The sequence below is a fragment of the Topomyia yanbarensis genome, chromosome 2 (genome assembly GCF_030247195.1).
Source record: "Topomyia yanbarensis strain Yona2022 chromosome 2, ASM3024719v1, whole genome shotgun sequence".
NCBI classification, from domain to species: Eukaryota; Metazoa; Arthropoda; class Insecta; order Diptera; family Culicidae; genus Topomyia; species Topomyia yanbarensis.
This window is the reverse complement of record NC_080671.1, coordinates 67,606,031-67,628,185: the sequence shown is the minus strand read 5'-3', so window position 1 is coordinate 67,628,185 and position 22,155 is coordinate 67,606,031. Positions and strand designations below refer to the sequence as shown.

The 22,155-nt window shown below is 40.6% G+C and overlaps 1 protein-coding gene across 3 annotated transcripts in view; it reads right to left on the bottom strand.

Moving 5' to 3' along the window:
• Positions 1-22,155, bottom strand: part of LOC131678296 (paxillin) — a 233,699-nt gene that overhangs the window by 149,491 nt on the left and 62,053 nt on the right. Inside the window, exon 1 of one of the 3 annotated variants that reach the window (XM_058958349.1) lies at positions 15,225-16,142. The exons of 1 other annotated variant lie outside the window; for it this stretch is intronic. In XM_058958349.1, the coding sequence (XP_058814332.1) occupies positions 15,225-15,312 (88 nt within the window). In that variant the 5' untranslated portion in view covers positions 15,313-16,142. Of the gene's footprint in view, positions 1-15,224; positions 16,143-22,155 lie in introns of those variants that run through there. One more of the 3 variants, XM_058958356.1, reaches the window with a different exon arrangement.

Genomic DNA, 22,155 nt, shown 5'->3' with positions numbered 1-22,155 from the left:
TTTTTGTTTCTAACAATGAGTACTTTTTGTCCATTTCACAACTACTCGATGAGGTAATGTCAATGGGTATATTGATCTTAACAATGGGTGAAAACTCCTTAAGAATTATTTCAAGCAAGTTAACCTGCTAACTAAGGATCGTAGCGGAACCTGCAAATTATCGGCCTGCATCGGAGTCCGTGGTGGAAACGGAACATTTCGGCAATGCTCCGAAAACAACGGCTGTTTAGACTACTGAGGATGTTGCAAATATGCACTAGTTCGGCATTTTTAGAACAGCCAAAAGATCCAGCCATCAAAAATATATCTAGTTGGCGGTTTTATTTTGTTAAGGAGTTTTGGAATAGGATCTCTATCTAGATTCCTATACTTTTGTAAGGAGACAATAATGTGAAATGAGTGTTATTTTATTTATTTTTTTTTTTATTCAGAAGCAATTCTACTGACAGCATTTTTAATCCTGGCTCGATTTTCATAAATGGTTATTTTTACGCATTTTGTTGTAACAATTCTGCGAAAAATAATGGGTAAACTATACCCAGGTTGACGTACAAGGTCTGTACTCATTTATGGGTAAAAACTCTTTACCCATTTAATGGGTTATTCCACTTTTATTGAAAATGCGTAGTTTTCTAAGCATGGGTACTTTATTTTATCAGTGTAGAGTTTTTCAACAGTAACAGTCTTTCTCAAGACTACCTATATTTTCGCTCGATCAGTCTTTCTCAAGACTACCTATATTTTTCGACAATCAGTCTTTCTCAAGACTACCTACTTTTTTCTACTCAATCAGTCTTTTTCAAGACAAAAACATTTTCCAAGAATAATTCATCCTAAAGAAATATTTAATTCTTACAACATGTCTGGGTCCTCCCAGAAAGGCCATGTGCCAAAAATTAAAAATAAATGGAAAAGGGTATCTTCTCCACCCGAAAATTCAATTGATTGCAGCAACTCATTCGATGTTTTATCCGAATGTGAAGATAACAAAATTTGTAAATTTCCTCGCATTGTGCACAATGCCAATGAGAAGAAAACGCAATCACCTCCGCCTATAACAGTGATGATCTCCGACTTCAAAGCCTTTCGAACTGAGCTTTCGACGTTCCTCCCGGACGTGAAAGTCTCTTTTCAGATTGGCCGAAGAGGAGAATGTCGAGTTACAGCGGAGGAATTGATTGGCCACAAACGACTACTCCAGCATCTTACGGAGAAGTTATATAAATTTTATTCATATGATTTCAATACAGATAGACCATTCAAGGCTGTCTTGAAAGGGCTACCACAAGGTCAAAGTTTGGATGAAATATCCAACGAATTGAAAGATTTTCTTAGCTTTTCTCCTTCACAAGATATTCTTATGAAGAGAAAGGCTAGCGGCGATAATACGCCAGTACGCTACGGAATTATCCAGGAGTTTTATTTAATTCATTTCAACCGTACTGAGGTTAATAATTTGAAAGTATTAAAAAAAACACTTTTTATGTTCCACGTGCGAGTAAAGACTTTGGGCACGGCACAAAAAATTGTCATTTGGATTCCAAATGTATGATCCGTGGTGCTAAATCGCACACGAAAGATACTTGTCCGGTGAAAAAAACCACAAAAAGCTTCAAATGCTAATTGTAGCGAAAATCATAAATCGAATTTCTGGGGTTGTCCTGTTCGAGAAAAAATTATAAATTCTCGTTCTAGACAACAAAAACAACAAATAAAAAATGTACCTACTTCTTCAGGAACACTTCAAGAAAACACGTCCAAACGTGTTAATCCGATTCAAAATAGATTAACAACTTCTTCTACCTCCGTCACACCATCCTACAATGGTGTGGCGTCTTATGCTTCAGTGGCAGGTAACAAGGCCAAAATAACGGCTACCGCTACCACGCCTACAATCTCGTTTGCACCCAACGCTTCCTTTAGTCCAATGGATCTAGGTAGCGTAACGGAAGAAAAATATTAAAATACATGCAAGAATCTATCTTACCTATGACGATTGCTATGTTAAATTCTAACTCCATGTTTGAAGCTTTTCAAGCGGGGTGGGAATTTGCTAACAAAATTGTAATAAAATTAAAGTTTAACAATGACTTTAAATAATCATTTAAATTTATTAAATTGGAATGCTCGTTCATTAAAAACGTGCGAAGACGAATTTTTCAACTTTTTGAGGATACATAATGTGCATATAGCCGTTGTGACCGAAACTTTTTTACTTTTACTTTTGTTATTCATCGTTTTGAACGAATTGTTGGATCCGGCGGAGGAATCGCAATAGCGGTGAATCGTAGGATCAAACATTCTGTTACATCGTCTCTTGACACCAAGGTGATCGAGAGTTTGGGTATCGAAGTTGAAACCGATCTTGGTATCATTTTTATTGCTGCAGCCTATTTGACTTTTCAGTGCACTGGCGAGTAAATTAATTTCTTGAAAGGAGACTTACAAAAACTTACAAGAAATCGGTCGAAATTCTTCATAATCGGTGATTTTAATGCCAAACACTGAGCCTGGAATAATTCTCAAAGCAATTCCAACGGTAAACTACTTTTTAATGATTGCTCTGCTGGTTATTATTCAATTTTGTTCCCGAATGGTCCTAAGTGCTATTCGTCTGTAAGGAAACCATCAACAATTGATTTGGTTTTGACAGATCCAAGTCACCTTTGTAGCGAATTGATTACACATGCTGACTTTGATTCTGATCATCTTCCAGTAACTTTTTCACTTTCTCAAGAAGCTGTTTCCAATCCCATTAGCACAGTGTTTAATTATCACAAAGCGAATTGGGAAAGGTACAAAACATATATTAAGAATAATTTTAATCATGATCATGATTTACGAAATATAGTTGACATTGATACGGCATTACGAAATTTAAATGATTCCATAGTTGATGCTAGAAATTTAGCAGTACCAACAACACAGATAAAATTTAATACTCCTATTATTGACGACGATCTTTAACTTCTGAGTAACTAACATGATAAAGGCAAATATCTCAGAGGGCTATTCCACTGGACTTGCTCTACTACTCGACAATGTTTGGCACAAAGGATTAATTGCCAAAATGGGGAATTTCAATTTTCCAATTTACATAATAAAGATAGTTAAAAATTATGTTACTAACCGTACTGTACAGGTTTCTTATCAGAATTGTAAATCTAATAAGTTACCCGTAAAAGCAGGTGTCCCGCAAGGGTCAAGCGTCGCACCAAACCTATACAATATTTTCACCTCTGATCTTCCAAATCTACTCGCAGGCTGTAAAAAACAATTTTCTGTGATGATACTAGCATCTCAGCCACTGGTAGGAGTCTTCGTATTATCTGCAGTCAACTGCAACGAAGCTTGAATATTTTCAATGATTACCTGAAAAAATGGAAAATTTCCACTAATGCGGCAAAAACACAATTGATTGTGTTTCCGCATAAGCCAAAGGGCTTCTTGTCTTAAACCAAATAATAACCATATTATTAAATTTAATAATTTCAATTTAACGTAGTCAGATCAAGTTAAATACTTGGGTTTGATTTACGATAAAAAAACTCACTTGAAGGAAACCAAACAAAATGCAACAAATATATAAAATGTTTATACCCTCTTATAAATAGGAAGTCTAGGCTCTTCCTAAAGAACTATTAATTTATAAACAAATATTTAGACCGGCAATGCTATATGCAGTGCCAATCTGGGCAAGTTGTTGTGCTACTAGGAAGAAATAAAATTCTGGAAATGATTTTGAAGCGTCCTTCCTGGTTTAGCACAAACGAGTTGCACAGACTCGCAAACATAGAAACATTAGAAATTATGACGAACAGTATTATAAGTAACTTCCGACAAAAATGGTTGCAATCACCAATTGCAACGATTAGCTCTCTTTATAGTTTTTAAGTTAGTTTATAAGATTTGTTTAGCTCCTTATTCACATGACAAGTAGGTTTGAAACTTTCTACTGCAAAAATCACTTAACTGCGAAAGCATATTATATCTTAAAAATAATTAATCGAAAAATGTAAACAATAGGGATGTAAAGTCACCACTTGTGGCTGAAAACCCAATATACTAAATTTGAAATGTAATGCAAACAAAATTATGTAATCAAATAAAAAAATAATATATAAAAAACATCCTGCGATAGAGTAGGAACAAACTATCATTCGCACAGTGACTCTCAGAGCGTGTAGACGTTTTTTCGGTCCATGCAGTGTAGCGTAATAAAGCAGAACTAAGCTACTCCGTTTTCGAGGTATTTTTGAGCATTCCCAGTATTACTCATCTTGTGAGTACTAAAATATATGTACCGCTATTATATTACATTCCCCTTTACTAATGCGCACTGGACAATAGGTCCGTGCAAAAAATGACTTTTCTTGACAATGGCTCGCCTCAAGGTATGATGGATGTCCAGACAAAATCGACTCCCCGGCTCAAGGTATATCCATGCTCCGCAACCGTGCCCTTCGTAATCTTCATCCTAGCCAAAAAGTATTCGAATGTATTGCAGATTTCTCGAGCTCTGACAGAACAATGTTCGGCCTTGACCGATATTTTTAAAATTCGTCCTGGATAAGCGTCAAGTGCTGGTAAAAAGTTGGAAGCAGGCTGACGATATTGCTACGAGCTCTTCACGAAGGAGTTCAGAGTATATGTAGCAGCTAATCGAGTTGAAATTTGTGAGGTCGTCTCCGATTCGAGTTTGAATTGAGCGGATCTGCTGACACATAGGGTTGGCTCATGCTTTAGCTAGTGAAGATACTGGTGTGCAAACGTTTAGATTCAGCATCAGTCGCAGCTGCCGGAAAGAGGATATACATCAATTCAGACTCGTCGGGTAACCTTTGCCGGGTATGCCCTACCTAACTTCTTCCTCTTTGACAATGTTCGTCTACATGTTCGCCTTTTTGTGCCGCGGGTCATAAACTGTACTAATTGCAAACCGCTGGGGCACAATCTTCCATTGTAGCAATAGGGTTCGTTGTGGGAATCATGTGGATGACTTCTGTGGAAGGGATGTTGAAAAGTGTCTACTGTGGGAAGGTTCACATGATCTCCCGAGATGTCCTGCATACAAACATCGCGAGGAGAACCTGAAGCGCTCCCTTAAGGGACGCTCTAAACGATCTTTCTCAGAAACACTAAAGATAGTTACGCCACCGGTCTCTACGAATATCTACACTAACTCCAAAAATAACAGCTCGAGGAAGTACTAGTGCAAAATTGAAGCAAGCAGCTCCTGGTCTCAGACACTTGAGCACAGAAAAGGAGTTCCTAGCACTTCCGGGGATTTCAAAAACCCCTAGTGTTCCCATGTCAAGAACCAGCGCTGGCTTAATAAATTTCTCTGATATTATGGACCGTATTTTCACAGCTTTAAGAGGTTACACCACTGAATATACTGTAACAATTTTAAATGATCAAAAATCATTTGTTCAAGCTACGTTTCCGGCCAGCTGCAAAAATGTGGTTCTTAGAAAAACGCGGTTTAAGTTTTCAGTATGCTCGAGGTATAAATAAGAGGCGTTGCAGCAAAATTGAAAATTGGAACGATCCCAAAATACATTTTAGAGAAATAAAATTTCGTTTATTTTAAATTCTACAGTAGTGTACCCCTTAAATATTTCTGACCCTCTTAAAATTTATATTCACGCTAGACCACGCGACAAACACGTTAACACACAAACGCTCAAGCTTCGTTCACGCACTACGTTCGCGATCTCGCAAACATGAAACACCCCGGTGATTAAGTGAATGTTTTAGAACCTATAAGCTTATAAACACGATCTCAAGTGCGGACCGGGAACAATAGTGATATGGAGAATCTCACTCTCTTCTAGTATTCACCACGTTAACATACAAACACTTAAGACCTTCGCGATCATCCACGCACACCAAAGCCCGCAGTCTCGCAAACTGTAAAATACCCTAGTGATTAAGTGAATGTTTTAGCACTAAAAAATTTATAAACTCGGGTTCAAGCGGCAACTGACAAACGTCCATGTTTGCGTGATAATGAATCCACTAATCCACTAGACAACACGTTCCATGGTGACATGACCGGGAACTCTAGTAATATGGGGAAACTTACTCTCTTCTACCATATGAACCATACACTAAAAATAAAGAGTCAGATACACGGTCAGCGCGCGATCATTCAAGACGATACGCGAATATGCGAATGGCAACACGATTATAAAATCAAATTTATGTACGCGAAGTTACGTGCACGCTAGCACAAGCGATAATCACTTTAACATACAAACGCTTGCACCCTTCGTGATTACCTACGCCCGCGATCTCGCTAAACAAGATAACACTCAGGTGGTTAAGTGAACATTTTTGCATTTTAAAATTTACAAACGCGGTCTCAAGAGCGAAACTACAAACGCTTGTGTTCGCGCGTTCACTTCCGCAATTTAAAGTCACGTTAATAAAAAATAAAGAAAAAAGGTTCCCTTCCGGAAGTCCCTACTGTCGATTGCTAGGAGCCTACGTCCATGCCTTCAGTTGGACAGATCAGTAAAAATGACGCTCATATCCACCAGACATCACGTTCCATGCCGATATGACCTGGAATACTAGTGATATGGGAGAACTCACTTTTAGCATCTGAACCGTAATTGACGATTAAGTATAAGCTTCACGGCTCGCGCGATCATCCAAGAACACAATCGAATATGCGAATCAACACACGGTCGTCAATTGAATTTATACACACGAAGTTACATATACGCTAGCACACGCTACATACAAACGTCCACGCAACATATAAACACCCGCGCGATCGAACACATTAACTTACAAACGCCCGAGTCCTTCGCGATGATACACAAAAACGAATATGTCTGGTGGATATGAGTGTCATTTTATCTGATTGTTCCAACTGACCGAGGCTGCTAGGGAGCTCCGGATGTAACCGATTCATGATCGCGCGAACACAGGCATTTGTAGATTCACTCTTGAGACTTTTGAGAGTTTGTAAATTCATAGGTGCAAAAATGTTCACTTAGTCACCGGGGTGTTATCCTGCTTAACGAGATCGCGGGCGAAGGTGTGCGTGGATGATCGCGAAAGGCTCAAGCGTTTGTATGTTAAAGTGTTTGTCACGTGTGCTAGCGTGTACGTAACTTCAGGTGCATGAATTCGATTTTGTAACCGTGTTGCCATTCGCATATTCGCGTGTGGTCTTGGATGATCGTGCGCTGACTGTGTATCTGACTCTTAATTTTTAGTGTATATGCTAGAAGAGAGTACGTTTCCCCATATTACTAGAGTTCCCGGTCATGTCGCCATGGATCAGTGGATTCATTATCGCGCGAATATGTGCGTGTGTAGATTCCCGCTTGAAACCTCGTTCATAAATTTATTAGTACAAAAACGTTCACTTAATCACCGGGGTGTTTTCATGTTTGCGACACCGCGGACTTTGATGTGCGTGGATGATCGCGAAGATCGTAAGCGTTTGTACTTCTACTCTGGTTTCAGAAAATCGATTTTTCTTTTCTTTGTTTAATTCCAATCTATATGTATCTGAGAAAACGCCACAGAAAGGATTTTGTGAAAATCATATTCCTTGACATGTTTCTGGGAACCGAAAGGTACCCATTCCAGCCGTTTCTGAGATACTAAGCGCGGCGTACCACGATGGCGCTTGTCTATGGAAAAATCAAAATTGTACGGAAGAAAGAATGCGTCGGACGTGTTGAGAAGCGTATGGGAACAAGATTACGAAAATTGAAGAAAGAAAACAAAGGTATCGGTGGGAAAGGAAAGGGAAAGCTGACGGACAAATCAATCGGCCAGCTAACAAAATTTTACGGGCTGGCGATTCCAAGAAACTCAAATTCTGTAGAACATATGCGAAATGCAATCTGCTGAACACTGCTCGTCATCGAACGAAAATCGTTACCACTCAATGTGTTCACCCGGCGAGGACAGTTGGTGCAAGTGGTGTCAGGCTGAAGTAAAAAGAACTTTAGAAACATTCGAACATGTCAGGATCTACGAAAGTCTATCATCTAATGATTTATTAGAAAGATGCTTAGGAGCGCACACCCAAAACATCAATGAGTCTCTGAATAGTGGAATCTGTTCCTTATCGCCAAAACACATGCACAAATTCTGGCAGGCATGTGGTCAATGTTGAGACTTATTTAGCAGTCAGTATCCTCAACCAAGGATTTTCATCGATTTTAGGGATACTATGGAAGTGATGGAAATTACCTTGGGACCTGCTACTGAAAGATGTGCTACTCGACAGTGAACGTAAAAAGAGTGTCACGGCAAAACAGGTCCGAATTCAACAGAGAGAGGCAAAAATGTGCAAAGCCAAGAACATTTTCGTGATGAGGAAGGTGAGCTCTGCGGACCGACTGTCGAGTTATACACCGTACTTTATCTGGTCTGGAATTACTGGTCCGATTTCAAAATTTTTTTCTCCAATTGTTCAGAAAACATACCGCTATGTTTGCTCGAGAAGGATTGCAAAATGTCAATTTGTTCCATTTTTATGGCCCCTAATAGGCCAAAAAATAACGTAAATATTGAAAATTTTCACAACTCGTTACATAACTTTTACAAATGATAAAATAAAATAAATTACTATTGTCTAAACATAGTCAACGTGACTATGATTATAAAAAATATGAGTTTTCTGATTACAGATTACCCAATTTCAACATCAATGTCATCAATGAAGTTTCAAGATCGCGAGAGATTTTTCTTTTCGTCTTTAAAAGTTTGAAAGGTCAAAACATGTATCTTCGAAATAAAAAAAGTTTCCAAATCCATTGAGTAGATGCTTTATAATTTATTCCCAAAAAAGTGCTCAATTTTAACCCTCGCGAGTAGAAGACCCCCTTAATGTAATAAGAAAAACTAATTTTAAAATATCGACAAATGTTCACACCTGTACCAACTTGTGGTCATCGCAGCTGTCAATTCTAAATAACTGTCCAAATGTCACCTTTTGAAATAGTTCGCTCTCTCGGTTAAATTTTACCTCTCTTCCCGTGATCCTTCAGCGTTACTGCAAGGTTGGCGCAGGCCTAGCTAGCCGCCCATAAAAATAGCATGCTCAGGAAGTTCAACAAGAAATTTCGGATGGACAAAATTGGCACAGACGTACGCAACGGAAACGGACAAGAGACTGGAAACTTGGGACATGGAACTGCAGGTCGCTTAACTTTATCGGGAGCACTCGCAAACTACGCAACGCCGATATAGTGAAAGACCGCAAGTTCGACATTGTGGCGCTGCACGAGGTGTGTTAGAGGGGTCTACGGAATTTCGCGGGAACCACACCATCTACCAGAGCTGCGGCAATACACACGAGCTGGGAACAGATTTTATGGTGGTGGGGGAGATGCAAAAGCGTGTGATCGGATGGTGGCCGGTCAGCGACAGAATGTGCAGGTTGAGGATCAAGGGCCGGTTCTTCAACATCAGCATAATTAACGTGAATAGTCCCACCTCGGAAGTAGCGATGGCGACAAGGACGAATTCTACGCGCAGCTGGAGCGTGAATACGCTGATTCTGATCGCTGCCCAAGACATGATGTCAAGATCGTCATCGGCGACCTTAATGCTCAGGTTGGCCAGAAGGTGAAATACAGACCGGTAATTGGAAGGTTCAGCGCCCACCAGCAGAAGAAACGAGAACGGCCTAAGACTAATCGATTTCGCCACCTCCAAGAACATGGCCATAAGGAGCACCTTCTTCCAGCACCGCCTCCTTCACCGATACACCTGGAGATCACCGCAACAAACAGAGACGCAAATTGATCATGTTCTGATTGAGCACTTCTCGGACATTACCGACGTAAGGACCTATCGGGGCGCTAACATCGACTCGGACCACTATCTGGTGATGGTTAAACTGCGTCCAAAACTATCCGTAGTGAACAGTGTGAGATACCGCCGCCCGCCGCGGTATAACCTGAACCGACTGAGGGAAACCAACGTCGCGACAACGTACGCGCAGCATCTTGAAGCAGCGCTGCCACCGGAAGAGGAGCTCATCGATGCTCCCCTTGAGGACTGCTGGACCAGGACTAAAGCAGCCATAAGCAGCACTGCGGAGAGCGTCCTGGGATACGTACAGAGAAGTCGACGGAACGATTGGTTCGATGGCGAGTGCCAAGAGATATTGGACGAGAAGAATGCAGCACGCGCAGTTATGTTGCTTCAAGCCACTCGTCAGAACGTGGAGTCATATCGACGGAAGCGAAAACAGCAGACTCGTCTTTTTCAAGACAAAAAGCGCCGCCTGGAAGAGTCTGAGAGAGAAGAGATGGAGCTGCTGTATCGCTCTCCAGAAACGCGGACGTTCTTCAAGAAGCTGTATGACTCTCGCAACGGTTTTGTGCCGCGGGTCGAAATGTGTAGAGAGAAGGAAGGTGGCACGGACGAACGTGAGGTGGTCGAAAGGTGGAGGCAGTACTACAATAAACATCTGAATGGTGCGTAGGCGGACAATCGGGCGTTCGAGGAGGACGATTATGTCAGTGTCGTAGTCGACGGGGATGTACCGGCGCCCACTATGAATGAGATTAACGAGGCTATTCAACAGCTCAAGAACAACAAGACAGCTGGTAGGGATGGTCTAGGAGCGGAACTCTTCAAGGTGGGTCCGGAGAAACTGACGGAAAGCGTGCACCGAATAATCGAAAGAATCTGGGACAGAGAACAGCTACCGGAGGAGTGGAAGGAAGCGAAAACTACAGAGCGATCACAGTGACAAATGCCGCTTACAAAGTGCTATCCCAGATTCTGTTCCGGCGCCTATCACCGCTGGTAAATGGATTTGTCGGGAGTTATCAAGCAGGTTTCATCAACGGCAGATCATCAAACGACCAAATCTTTACTATACGGCAAATGCTCCAAAAATGCCGTGAATACCAGGTCCCGACACATCACCTGTTCATTGACTTTAAAGCCGCATATGACACGGTGGACCGTGTAGAGCTATGGAAAATGATGGACGAGAACGGCTTCCCTGGGAAGCTGACAAGACTGATTAAGGCTACGATGGATGGTGTAAGGTGTTGTGTCAAAATTTCGGGCGGCCTCTCGGGTCCGTTTGAAACACGCAGGGGACTAAGACACGGCGATGGGTTGTCCTGCCTGCTGTTCAATATAGCGCTGGAAGGTGGAATGCGAAGAGCGGTGTTCAACATGCGGGGCACGATTTTCACGAGGTCCGGACAGTTCGTGTGCTTCGCTGACGACGTGGACATAATCGGTAGAAACAAGGAAACGGTAGCAGATCGAGTAGGACTGAAGATAAATGTGTCTAAGACGAAGTACATGCTGGCTGGCGGAACCCATCGCGATAGGGAACGCTTGGGCAGTAGTATTACGATCGGGGGCGACGAGTTCGAGAGGTGGTTGACGAGTTCATCTATCTAGGCTCATTGATGACTGCGGATAATAACACCAGCCGGGAGATCAGAAGGCGTATTATCTCTGGAAGTCGTGCTTACTATAGGCTCCACAAAACTTTGAGATCCACGAAGCTTCATCACCGCACGAAATGCGCCATGTACAACACACTGATTAGACCGGTGGTTCTCTACGCTTGAGCATGAGCTTGTGCGACCACCCCTGGCTGCCACTCCGTTATCGATCAGGACTAGCTGAAGTTGCACAGGGAATCAGTAGATAATTATGCTTGGGAGTAGCGAAACATCTTTCAATGTGCAACTCCTGGTAATCCTAGTGTTTTTGATCAATACCGGCGCCGGCCAGGCCCGAACGTAGATCGCAGAAGGAAAGGGAAGGAATGGTTAGTCCGATACTTGCTGTTGCTAGAGGCCGTATATACTACTGCGCACTCCACAAGTATCACGGGAGGAGGATATTTTTGTTAGTAAGAGTATAGAAGTTGGATATACTTCTTCTTTACCGACGTCAGAGAGGTGATTCCACTACCAGGACTAGATATCGATCCACTAATTTCATGGACCGGGGACCAACGGCGTTACTTCCCTTCCGAAGGAAGACGTGACCACAAATTTTTTCACCTCAGAAAAATCTCACCGACCTCGGCTGAAATTGAACCCAGGCCAACTGGAATGAGTGGCGGTCACGCTTACCACTCAACCACCGGCGCCGTCTAGATTAGACCGGTGGTTCTCTACGGGCACGAAACGTGGACAATGCTCGAGGAGGACCTGCAAGCACTCGAAGTCTTCGAAAGAAGGGTGCTGAGAACGATCTTCGGTGGTGTGCAGGAGAATGGCATGTGGAGGAGAAGGATGAACCACGAACTTGCGCGACTCTATGGTGAGCCAAGTATCCGAAAAGTAGCTCAAGCTGGAAGGGTATGGTGGGCGGGGCATGTTGTGAGGATGCCGGACAATAACCCCACCAAGTTGGTTTTCACCTCCAACCCGGCAGGTACAAGACGGAGAGGAGCGCAGCGTTCCCGATGACTGGACCAAGGGGAGCAGAACCTGACGAGTATCGGGCACCTGAGAGATGTTGGAGACAAGCAGCAACTGACCGAGTGACGTGGCGGAATATCGTGGAAGAGATTAAATCATGTTAATATCATGTGTAATCAGGAAATATATATCTGTATAGTACTAGTAAACAAAGCTAACAGTTATACGGATAATTTCGTGACGTGCGAACATGTAAGCTGTTCAGTTAACCCCTAAAACGAAATGCATTAGAAAAACTAATAGCGTTTTCGTTTTTTCTTGGTGCTACACCGGTGTAGTGCAAAGAAAGAGATAGACTGATTACACCTAAGTTTGAATGAGTGTAGCACCAATTACCCCGTGTAGTGCACTGTCAAAAACGAAAATGCCATAAAAATTTATTAAGTGCAACCGTATATTTACTGGCACCTCAGGATCTCGACAATATGGGAAAAATTACTACTGCATGTTTTATGTCGTTATTTTTTTGTTCTGATATTCCCAAATTCTCTTGGTCAAATCTACCCAGACTTTGGTCAAGCTATCCGGCAGTGGAGAGACTTGACCAGAAACACGATCTCAGAAAGAGCAGGTTTAACTGAAAACCCGGTCATGTCTCCCCATGTTCCCCTACATATGTATCACGAAATGGATACACGTTGTGCTTAGCAACCATATATAGGGTAAGGTGGGGTAAATCCGACCTAGTAAATGGTTTTGGCTGTAAAATGCTCATTTTACATCGGATCAAGTCGTTTTATATACCAAATTAAAGGTTAGACTCCTGGGCAACTTTCTATATACAGCGTTTTATTCGTATCTTGGGAGTATTTTGAGATACAAGCTTTTAACGAAAATGTTCATTTTTGCTGTTTTCAAAAATGGTGGGGTAAACCCGACCCCCTATGTTTTTGGTTGATTTAGCGCAGATATTACCCAAATTTTATGGTTTTTCAATGATAAATCAATGAATGTTGTGTTATTGAATTGTAACATGAAGAAAATGGAGTTCAATGTCAATCTTGGAATGCTAAAATCACGAGCAGGAGCACGTAATGATATTCCCATTTGCACCGGAGCAATTGCTCGACGAATACTATAATCATCACGTTTTTGTGTCTTTCGTTTGTAATTATAAACCATTTTGCATAAAAATAATATAAAATAACAATAAAAATATATTTCAATTTGATAAATAAACATTTTCTTAGCAAAAAAGCGGTCGGATTTACCCCACTATTTAGAGGTCGGATTTGCCCCACCGCGTCATTTTTCATTACGGTGCAATTAAAAAAAGTTATGAAAAAGGTTGAACCAAATTCATCTACACACTTTGTAGGACTTTATTCAAAGAATTTAAATCCACTTACATTTTTTATGCAATCACTTTAACAATCAGAAATATCCTGTAGGCAATAATGCACAAAAGTCATATAAAAAGTTGTAAAAACTCACTTTTTGTCGTTTGAGCATCTCAATGTAGATTAATAAAATGCTGTCATGCCACCATTATGATTATTTTCGATGCTCTACACGACACCATTGATATTAGTTCGCGTAGTGCTTCTGATTTTCGGTAACAGAGGGGGGTCGGGTTTACCCAACGGTCGGATTTGCCCCACCTTACCCTACCATATATTGATCATGCGTATTTTCTTAAATTAATATTTGGTTCGATGCAACTAGCCTTGCGTGCAATTCAGAAATGAAGTATTTTCATTGCGTTATCTGTTAATCCAAACAAAACCTCAATGGTGATTTTCACTAATCGTACATCCAATAACAAAAAATATTGTGCAACCGTTGCGGAACAGTTCGGACCTTTAAGAAGTTGCACTTGCTTTTATCGATAGATATCGACCCTTCAGCAAATGGATCCTAACAAACTGCTTTACTTCCCTTCCGAAGGAAGACGATTCCACAACCTCGGCTGGAATTGAATCCAGACCGACTGGGGTAAGAAGCGGTTACGCTTACCACTCAACGTCGTGATGGAACTTTCAATTGGTAACTTAACTGGAAAATTTCGGTGGATCAAGCGAAACTCAGGATTTTCGGGATGTCGCAAAAAGTGGGACACCATTCGTAGTATCGTCTGGAGAATCTGTCTGCGCTCCCGATCAAAAGTATTATTACAACACGAAGTGATGTCCCCAGCCAATTCGATTTTGTTTTAGAAGCTAAATTCGCCTGGAAATTAATGATCTGGCAATAGCTGCGAAGTAAAACCAAAGTTTCCATTACCAACTACACCGCCGGAGTAATTTTGCCATTTTGTTTCATAATGGTACAATAAAATACCTTCATTTTGCCTAAATTATAGTTTGTCTGCTTCAAATAAATATCGCGAGACATCTGGTTTTATGTTTACGGATTCTAAGTGAACCAGACTTTATTCGTTTGAACAGGTATAATATCTTTACCTCCCTATACCCTTTACACGCATATAAATGCAAGTCCCTTAATGAAGATGTAAGGTGTCCGAGAAAAACGCTAGTCAAGATTAACTTTTCTTTAAGGTTTATGAGTGGGACAACCTTGTATTAGTATTTTCGTGATATTCTCTGAACAAAGCTAGCAGTTAAAAAAGTTTTCAACAAAAACCATTTAACTGCGAAAGCAAATAATATCCTAATAGTAAATAACCAAATAATGTAAACAATAGGGATAAAAATCAAGTATTGTAGCTGAACACTTAATAAATTGAATTAGAAATGTAATGTAAACAAAAAAATCTAATGAAATTATTAATAACCTGTCAACTAGTGAATAAACAATCAGTTATCATATATAACTTACATCCAGGCGCTATTCCTCGTTCGCGTAGTGTACACCGATATGGCTGCCGTGCTCCAGGATCCCACTTTCCATAACAAGTCCTGTCCATCGCGGTTGGGGCACTTTCAGCTCACGGGCTACGTTTGCACAACTAACGAAGAACCGTGCGACTCCACAAACAACACCATACGCACCACTTTAATAGCTTTTGTTTTAGACGTTACACCATTTCAAAATTTCACCGCCTACCAGGTGAACGGCAAAATTAAATGTACACACTACTTCACCTTTGCATTCGTCATAAACTATTCCCTACCGTATTGAATGAATTAACTCCGGCAACACAATCAATCTAAAAATACGGACTTCATCAAACCTCGAAACTCTTGGCTCGGAGCGATGAGTGTTTGCGGTCTTCTTCGCCCGGTGCAAGTAACACACCGCAAGGCTAATAATTTTGCGTCTTCCGCATAACGATCGTCATTAAAAAAGAGAGTGTGTCCAACTAATGCCGCCACGGGTCTCGTCCTCTTCTTTCTCTTAGCATCGGTAATTGGACAAGCAAGTATAAACACAAAAATCGACGAAAATATCACATTTCACAAGAACCGCTTGTTGTGTTCTCGCAACAGGCACTCCACCACTAGCGGCAGTTCGAACGTACGATCACAACCCATCAACCTGCGCCGTCACAAATTTCCCAAACCCTCTTCCCTTGGAAATTAATCACCATGAAACTTTTCAACTTTTAATAGAAAAGAATAACAACAGTGACAACAATAACAACGCCGATCTATCGCACCTGTACACACATGACACAACCACCCACAATCACCCACTGAGAAGCAACAACTTTTCGGCACGAACAGGAACCACTTGTTTCCTTTCTACGATCAGTCGCGCTATGTTGATTCATCCGCCCGTCGTCGTCGGTCAAACGCAATGACCGTCCATAGCTGCTAGAAGAAACGTTTGAACTGACTCTCCCCTCTAGAACAGAGATCAACTGCCACAGACCGATTTATTCCTGCCGGCCACCGCCGAAACAAATGTCCCCGTTGCCTACCGCACCACCGGTCATCGTTGATAGTTGACGCTTTTCCTGATGGCGTTTCGGAAAGACACAGAGGTGGTTTTTTTTTCTTTTGCACGCTGCCTGGTGTCTCCATCCTTCTCTCTTTCTCTATATGAACTTGGCGAACTTTTCTTTCGATCGACGCACCACGCGCCGACTGACGACTGTTTGCAAACCACAAGGCGAGTTTTAGAATAAAGTTATTTTCTGTTGGTTTTACGCTAGAGTTTGATTCAACGAAAAAGAAATTGAATCATTTTTCATTGCTGTTGGGTGCGCCTACGAAAGGTTTGGTAGGGTAGGGTAGGGCAGTGTTGGTCACCAAATAATGAGGACAAAAAAATGTGTAGCTTAGTCCATAATATCAGATGATTCTGGTAGTAACTAAGCGAGAAGTGAGGTATGGTTCGATCATATGGCAGAGAAGGAAACATGACAGTTAAATTTGAAGCTGTGTTTTCGTTGAGGACATTACACTCCCGACAGGGAAATGAAAATTCATGCTCGGAGGGTATGATCTAATAATGATCCACTGATCAGACCCGCAACAGGTAGCATCCAAGTTGGATAAACGAAGTACGTATATGCAACATAGCGGAACGGTATTTTTGAACATTGTATCACCTCTTAACTTTAAACGATTTAGTCATAATCTATTTCTAATTTATGTTCAAATTATGCTCAAATAAACGATTGATAACGATGCACTAGCCAACAATCAGAGCTTTTACCGTAGGGTATTATATTTATTCGCACGCATAGACATTCACATCTGGGCCACAGATTAAAACTGACGACCGATCGCACGCGAAACGGATGGTAAGCAATAAACATTTACCTTCGCGTCAAAAAACTTCTGCGCGTCATTATCTTAAATAATGCTATCGGTTTCGGAATTTATTAATATCTATGGCAATGCGAAAATTTTATGAACGTCCCACCAGATTCCTTTTCTGACCTAAATCAAACCAATCGACCCACAATTCCAAAAGCAAGATTTCCCACACATTACAAAGCCAGAAGAAAACCTTTACAACCGATGTGGGCATTCCATCTAGTTTTCGTTATTGGCCACTCAGTTTCCGGCCCAGTTTGATCATTCAACGTACGGCAGCCAGCATCAGACAAACAAAAAGAATCATTTTCGTTATACTGTCTGAATCGTGATTTGCTACATCAAGACATCACACACTAGAAACAGAGAGAAAGAGACAGAAAAGCGAGGAAAATATTCACGGCGACATTTGACGCCGACGCCCGTTTGTTCGATGATCTGCGGTTTGAGGAAAAGAACTCTTTCATCTGAACTGACCGGGTGAGTGGTCAAATAAATCTGCCAGCGACAAACACGCATGCGGTCAAAGTCGTCAAGTTGTCTCCTTGTAAACGAATGGCACGGGACGTGTGAGTGAATTTTAATTGGCAGTATCTGTTACCTTCGGTGTTAGTTCAATTGATTAATTCTATTATGTCTGTAGAATCATTTGACTACATGTCCTTTGGCGGAATCCTATTCAGCCGAATGCTCTTATACGAAGTGGTATCGTTCCGTTGAACAATTATCAAAATTATCAGCTGGTTCTCAATAATGCACATCGAAGACGAATGGAAATTATTTTGGTACTACCGGAATAACTGATTTTGAAAAAAAAAAAAAATACTATCGACACTTTTTTGCTTGCAGGACTTCATCCGTAATCAGTCGTCCAGTTTGTGGATATGAACTCTATTTGGCAGAATCAGTGAGTTTATGATCAAGGCATGACTTTATTGATTTCGAAAAGACCTTACGGAAAACCCGGAAAGCAAGGTCCTAGAACTCTGTAGTATTTTCACAAGTATTTCTTGAACTAACTCGAGGCTGTGGTATCCAGCAGGGAAATGAAAATAGGGAGGCGAGGGAAGATTCTGAGTGCTCATGTGTTTTTCTGCGAATGCATCATAGCCTAGAGATAACATAAATGCTAGTGTATTGGGCCGAAGTCCCAAAGATTGCATGTTCGAACCCTCCTCTGGAGTGATTTGTTCACATAATTACGTTCGTTTAGCTCAATATTTCGATCTGTTGGATACTACCAAAAATTCAGGTCATTGTGTGGTTAATAGGGCTCATCCCCACAAGTACGAATGTCATTTCAATTAGGTTTTTAAATATTTCACTACAAAGTATCGAGATTCGTTTCATTGTCATTGTCATTGTACAGTATATTGATCCACCTCGGCACCGATTCCTATTGGTCAACCGCGTCAAACCCTGTAATATATATACCAGAAACTGAAAATTGAATGTTTTTATTGTAGAGGTTTTAACCTTAGGGTCATTCGCCTCTTTTCAGGTTAAAGATATCTCTTTTGGAAAAATCTCTATGTACGGGGTTGGGAATCGAACCCAGATGAGCTCCGTACAAGGCAATCGGTTTACAAACTACGCCATGTCCGCCCCCCAAAATTGAAGTTCCAAATAACAATTTGGCTTAAAATAAAAATTAAATTTGGTTTAAGAAATTCTGAAAATTGATTTTGAAATTTTGGCCACAATGATTCGTCAACCATTTGTTTGTTTTTGCATTTTTGATAAACAAAGTACTATAAACTTCATATAATACTGCAAACAACTTTAAAGCGGTACTAAACATTTCAGGGACGCACTGAAAATTTTTGGGAAGTTGAGCTATTTTTGGGACATTTTTGAAAATTTCTGAGAAGTTCTTCGAACTTCAGGTACAAACTACGGTACAAGCTCCAATAATTTCAGTGAAAATCTACCATTTGAAGTACATATTTCGCGTTCTTTGTTTATACTACGGGAAACTTCGGAAACCATGACAAAAGTTCTGAAAATTTGAAGGAAAATCGACAAATTTAGAATTTCAGGAATGTTCCGTGAGCTCTAGGAGCTGCAGAGCTTCAACAAAATTACGTGAATTGACAATCTTCAAGGAAGTTTAAGAACTGTAAGGCAGCACTGGTAGCTTTACACAAAGTCTGTGAACTGCAAGGAAATTCTGTTAAAAATGTACAAACATTCGGAAAGAGTCAAATCTCAGGTCATTTTTTGAGGACTTGTGTGAGCGGACGGTTCATGAACTTAAGGAAACTTTTAGTAATTGGCAAGCTAAGACATTTTTACGAAATACTAGCTAATTTCAGAAAAATTCTTTAATTTTCAAGGAAATTTGGGTATTTTCTGTGCAGACTTTATATAAGTTCTGCTAACTTCAGAATGGTTCAAAATTTTAAAAAAGATGTGATATTTAAAGCGGTTCTGAAAGCTTTAGTTTTAGTGAAGTTCCCCGAATTTCAGGGACATTCCTTGCACTTTAGGGACGTTTCGCGACCTGATATCCAGATATGTTATGAGATGTTGGCGAACGTTAAGTGAACTTCTAGAGTGTTCGACCAACCTCAGAGCTATTGTAAGGGGTTTTTCGGAACGAGAGGGAAGAAAATTATCGCGGAAATTGTGAGAAAGTTTAGGAGCCTTAAGTGAAGTCCTACAGAAAAATTCAATGAAATCGAGGGATGTTCTGCGATTTGCAGGGATGTTTAGGGCTGTTAAGAAGCTCAATCCAATTGTTGGGATAATGTTTGTAAAACTTCCCTAAGCTTGGTGAACCTGCCACTAGCCCGAAAACTCCCAAACTACGCCGCCCTCCTTTCTTTCTTGAATGGTGCAGAAATTTCCTAAAATAGTTCTTTCAAAGCTTGCAGAACTTCTCCAAAGTTATCAAAAATTTGCTCAATTTAACATTACTTTCCGGCAGTTTGTAAAACTTTCCTAAACTTCACCTTACTTTCCGATGGTTTACAGAACACTTTGAAATACGTATGATTTTTCAGAAACCTTAATTTGGTTTATTGAGTGTCTTTGAAGTTCGCATATCTTCTCTGCAATACGTCGATGCAGATCTTTGCAGAAATTGCCTGAAATACGCAGTAGTAACCCAAATATTGTAGAATCTCCTTGAAGTTCGCTAAACTTCCCTAACAGTTTTGTGACTGAAGCCGTAACAAAAGGGAAGAATCAAATTTTTTTGATGGTCGAAATAGTGATAAATGTTCCAATTTTATATTCTTCTGCAACGTTTTGTGACGAACCTCGAGCGTACAAAAAGTTAAAACGCGTTTTTCTCAAGCCTGGCTGGAAATGTAGCTGAAACAAATTTTCTTAGATCGTTTTGAAAATTTCAGTTTTTTTTTTAAATTGCACTCTCTAGTGACGTACGTAGAATTTTATTTGTTTTTCTTGTTCTTCTTAAACAACCGATGTTAATTACGTTCTCAGACATTTATAAATTAATCAACTCGAAACGATTGCCTCCCAATTAATAGAGTAGAATGCGGTCAAATAGGTATAGAGGTACAATAGGTACAATAGGCATTATCTTTGCTATGTTATTGCAGAGGTCGCTCATGTTGCGTGAATTAGATACACGGTAGAGAACATCGCTAATTATTTGAAGACTTTAAGCCATTTGCCAAAACTCTCCTGCGCAAACCATCAAATCGAGGCCGAAAGCGACGTAAAGCTGCGCTTTTAACTGATTCAGTGATGCAGGAGTCTTTACGAACTGAGCAAACAACCGCCGAAGTTAGATTTTTTTTAATATCTGCAGTAATCATACTCTTCAAATAAAGTAGAATTGCTGATTTTCTAGGCTTGTACATCGATCTGTTTAACCTCGAATAAGGTTACTTATCGTACCCCCCCCCACCTCCCCCGATTTCAAAATCGTCGAAAAAAAGTACCTTTGCCTTACTAGATTTAACTTGAAAAATATTTAGCCAAACATAGAATCATTATTGGCAAACCTTTGCCAGATGTACAACCTTTCCAACGAGTGCTTGTTTGTCTAAATCGGTGCAAAAATACCATCGCACGAGCTCGCCAAACAAATCTGACCTACTTGACCCCACTCTACTCTATTTTAAATCCGATTTTGCAATTCTCGCAAACTTATTGAAAATAATCTCTTTTTTTTCACTTTCGATTATTACGGCGTCACCATTACTCTTTCCAACAAAATGCAGTACGTATCGGAAGAGTAAGATTTCGACGAGTGAGCAAAGCAAAGGCGGTCGAGTTATTAGCGGAAAAGAAAAGAAACAAAGAGAGGCTCTTATTTGCACATAGGACTTTTTCAATAAGTTTATAGAATTCATCTCTCTGTTGCCGTAATATGTTTCGGGAAAGAATATAATAGTTCGCAAATTTCCATGTAGATCTTCTCAGCGGTTTACTGAACCTTTTCAAACTTATCCGAATCTCGTGGAATTTCTGGAACGGTAGAAATTCTTAGAAATGCCTAAATAGAAATGGAAAAAGAATCGTCTTTTCATCATTTTCCTGATGGGAAGGATTGGGGAAGTGGTAAGGTTAGGGGTAAGGAAAACAACGACACAGAACAATTAAAACAGAGCATTCTGCACCCCCGGAGTGATGCTGAACAATCTGCAGGTGCTACAACAGCAGGACTAAAACTTCCAACCCCCGGAGGGATTTAGAACCTCTACTCAAACAGTGAGCGGATATATCAAAACCCACGAGGGGATATTGAGATAACAGAACGGCAACACCCCCGAAGAGATATTGTCATTAAAATACGGCTAAAAAACTATAGCTCTTTACCACACTGGGTTAGGAACAAAAGCATATCCTTAAATTTCAGCTCTCTGTACATAGGTTCATCTATGTTTGGAGAACCAAAAATCCGGATGCGCAATTGCATTAATACAGGGCAATTGCATATCAAATGATATGATGTTCCGTAATCGGATTCACAAAGATCACATGAATAATACTCAGCGCGCTGAATAGTAGCCATGTGATAATTGAGTTTGCAATGTCCAGTTAGTGCCCTGACCAGAATACTGCAG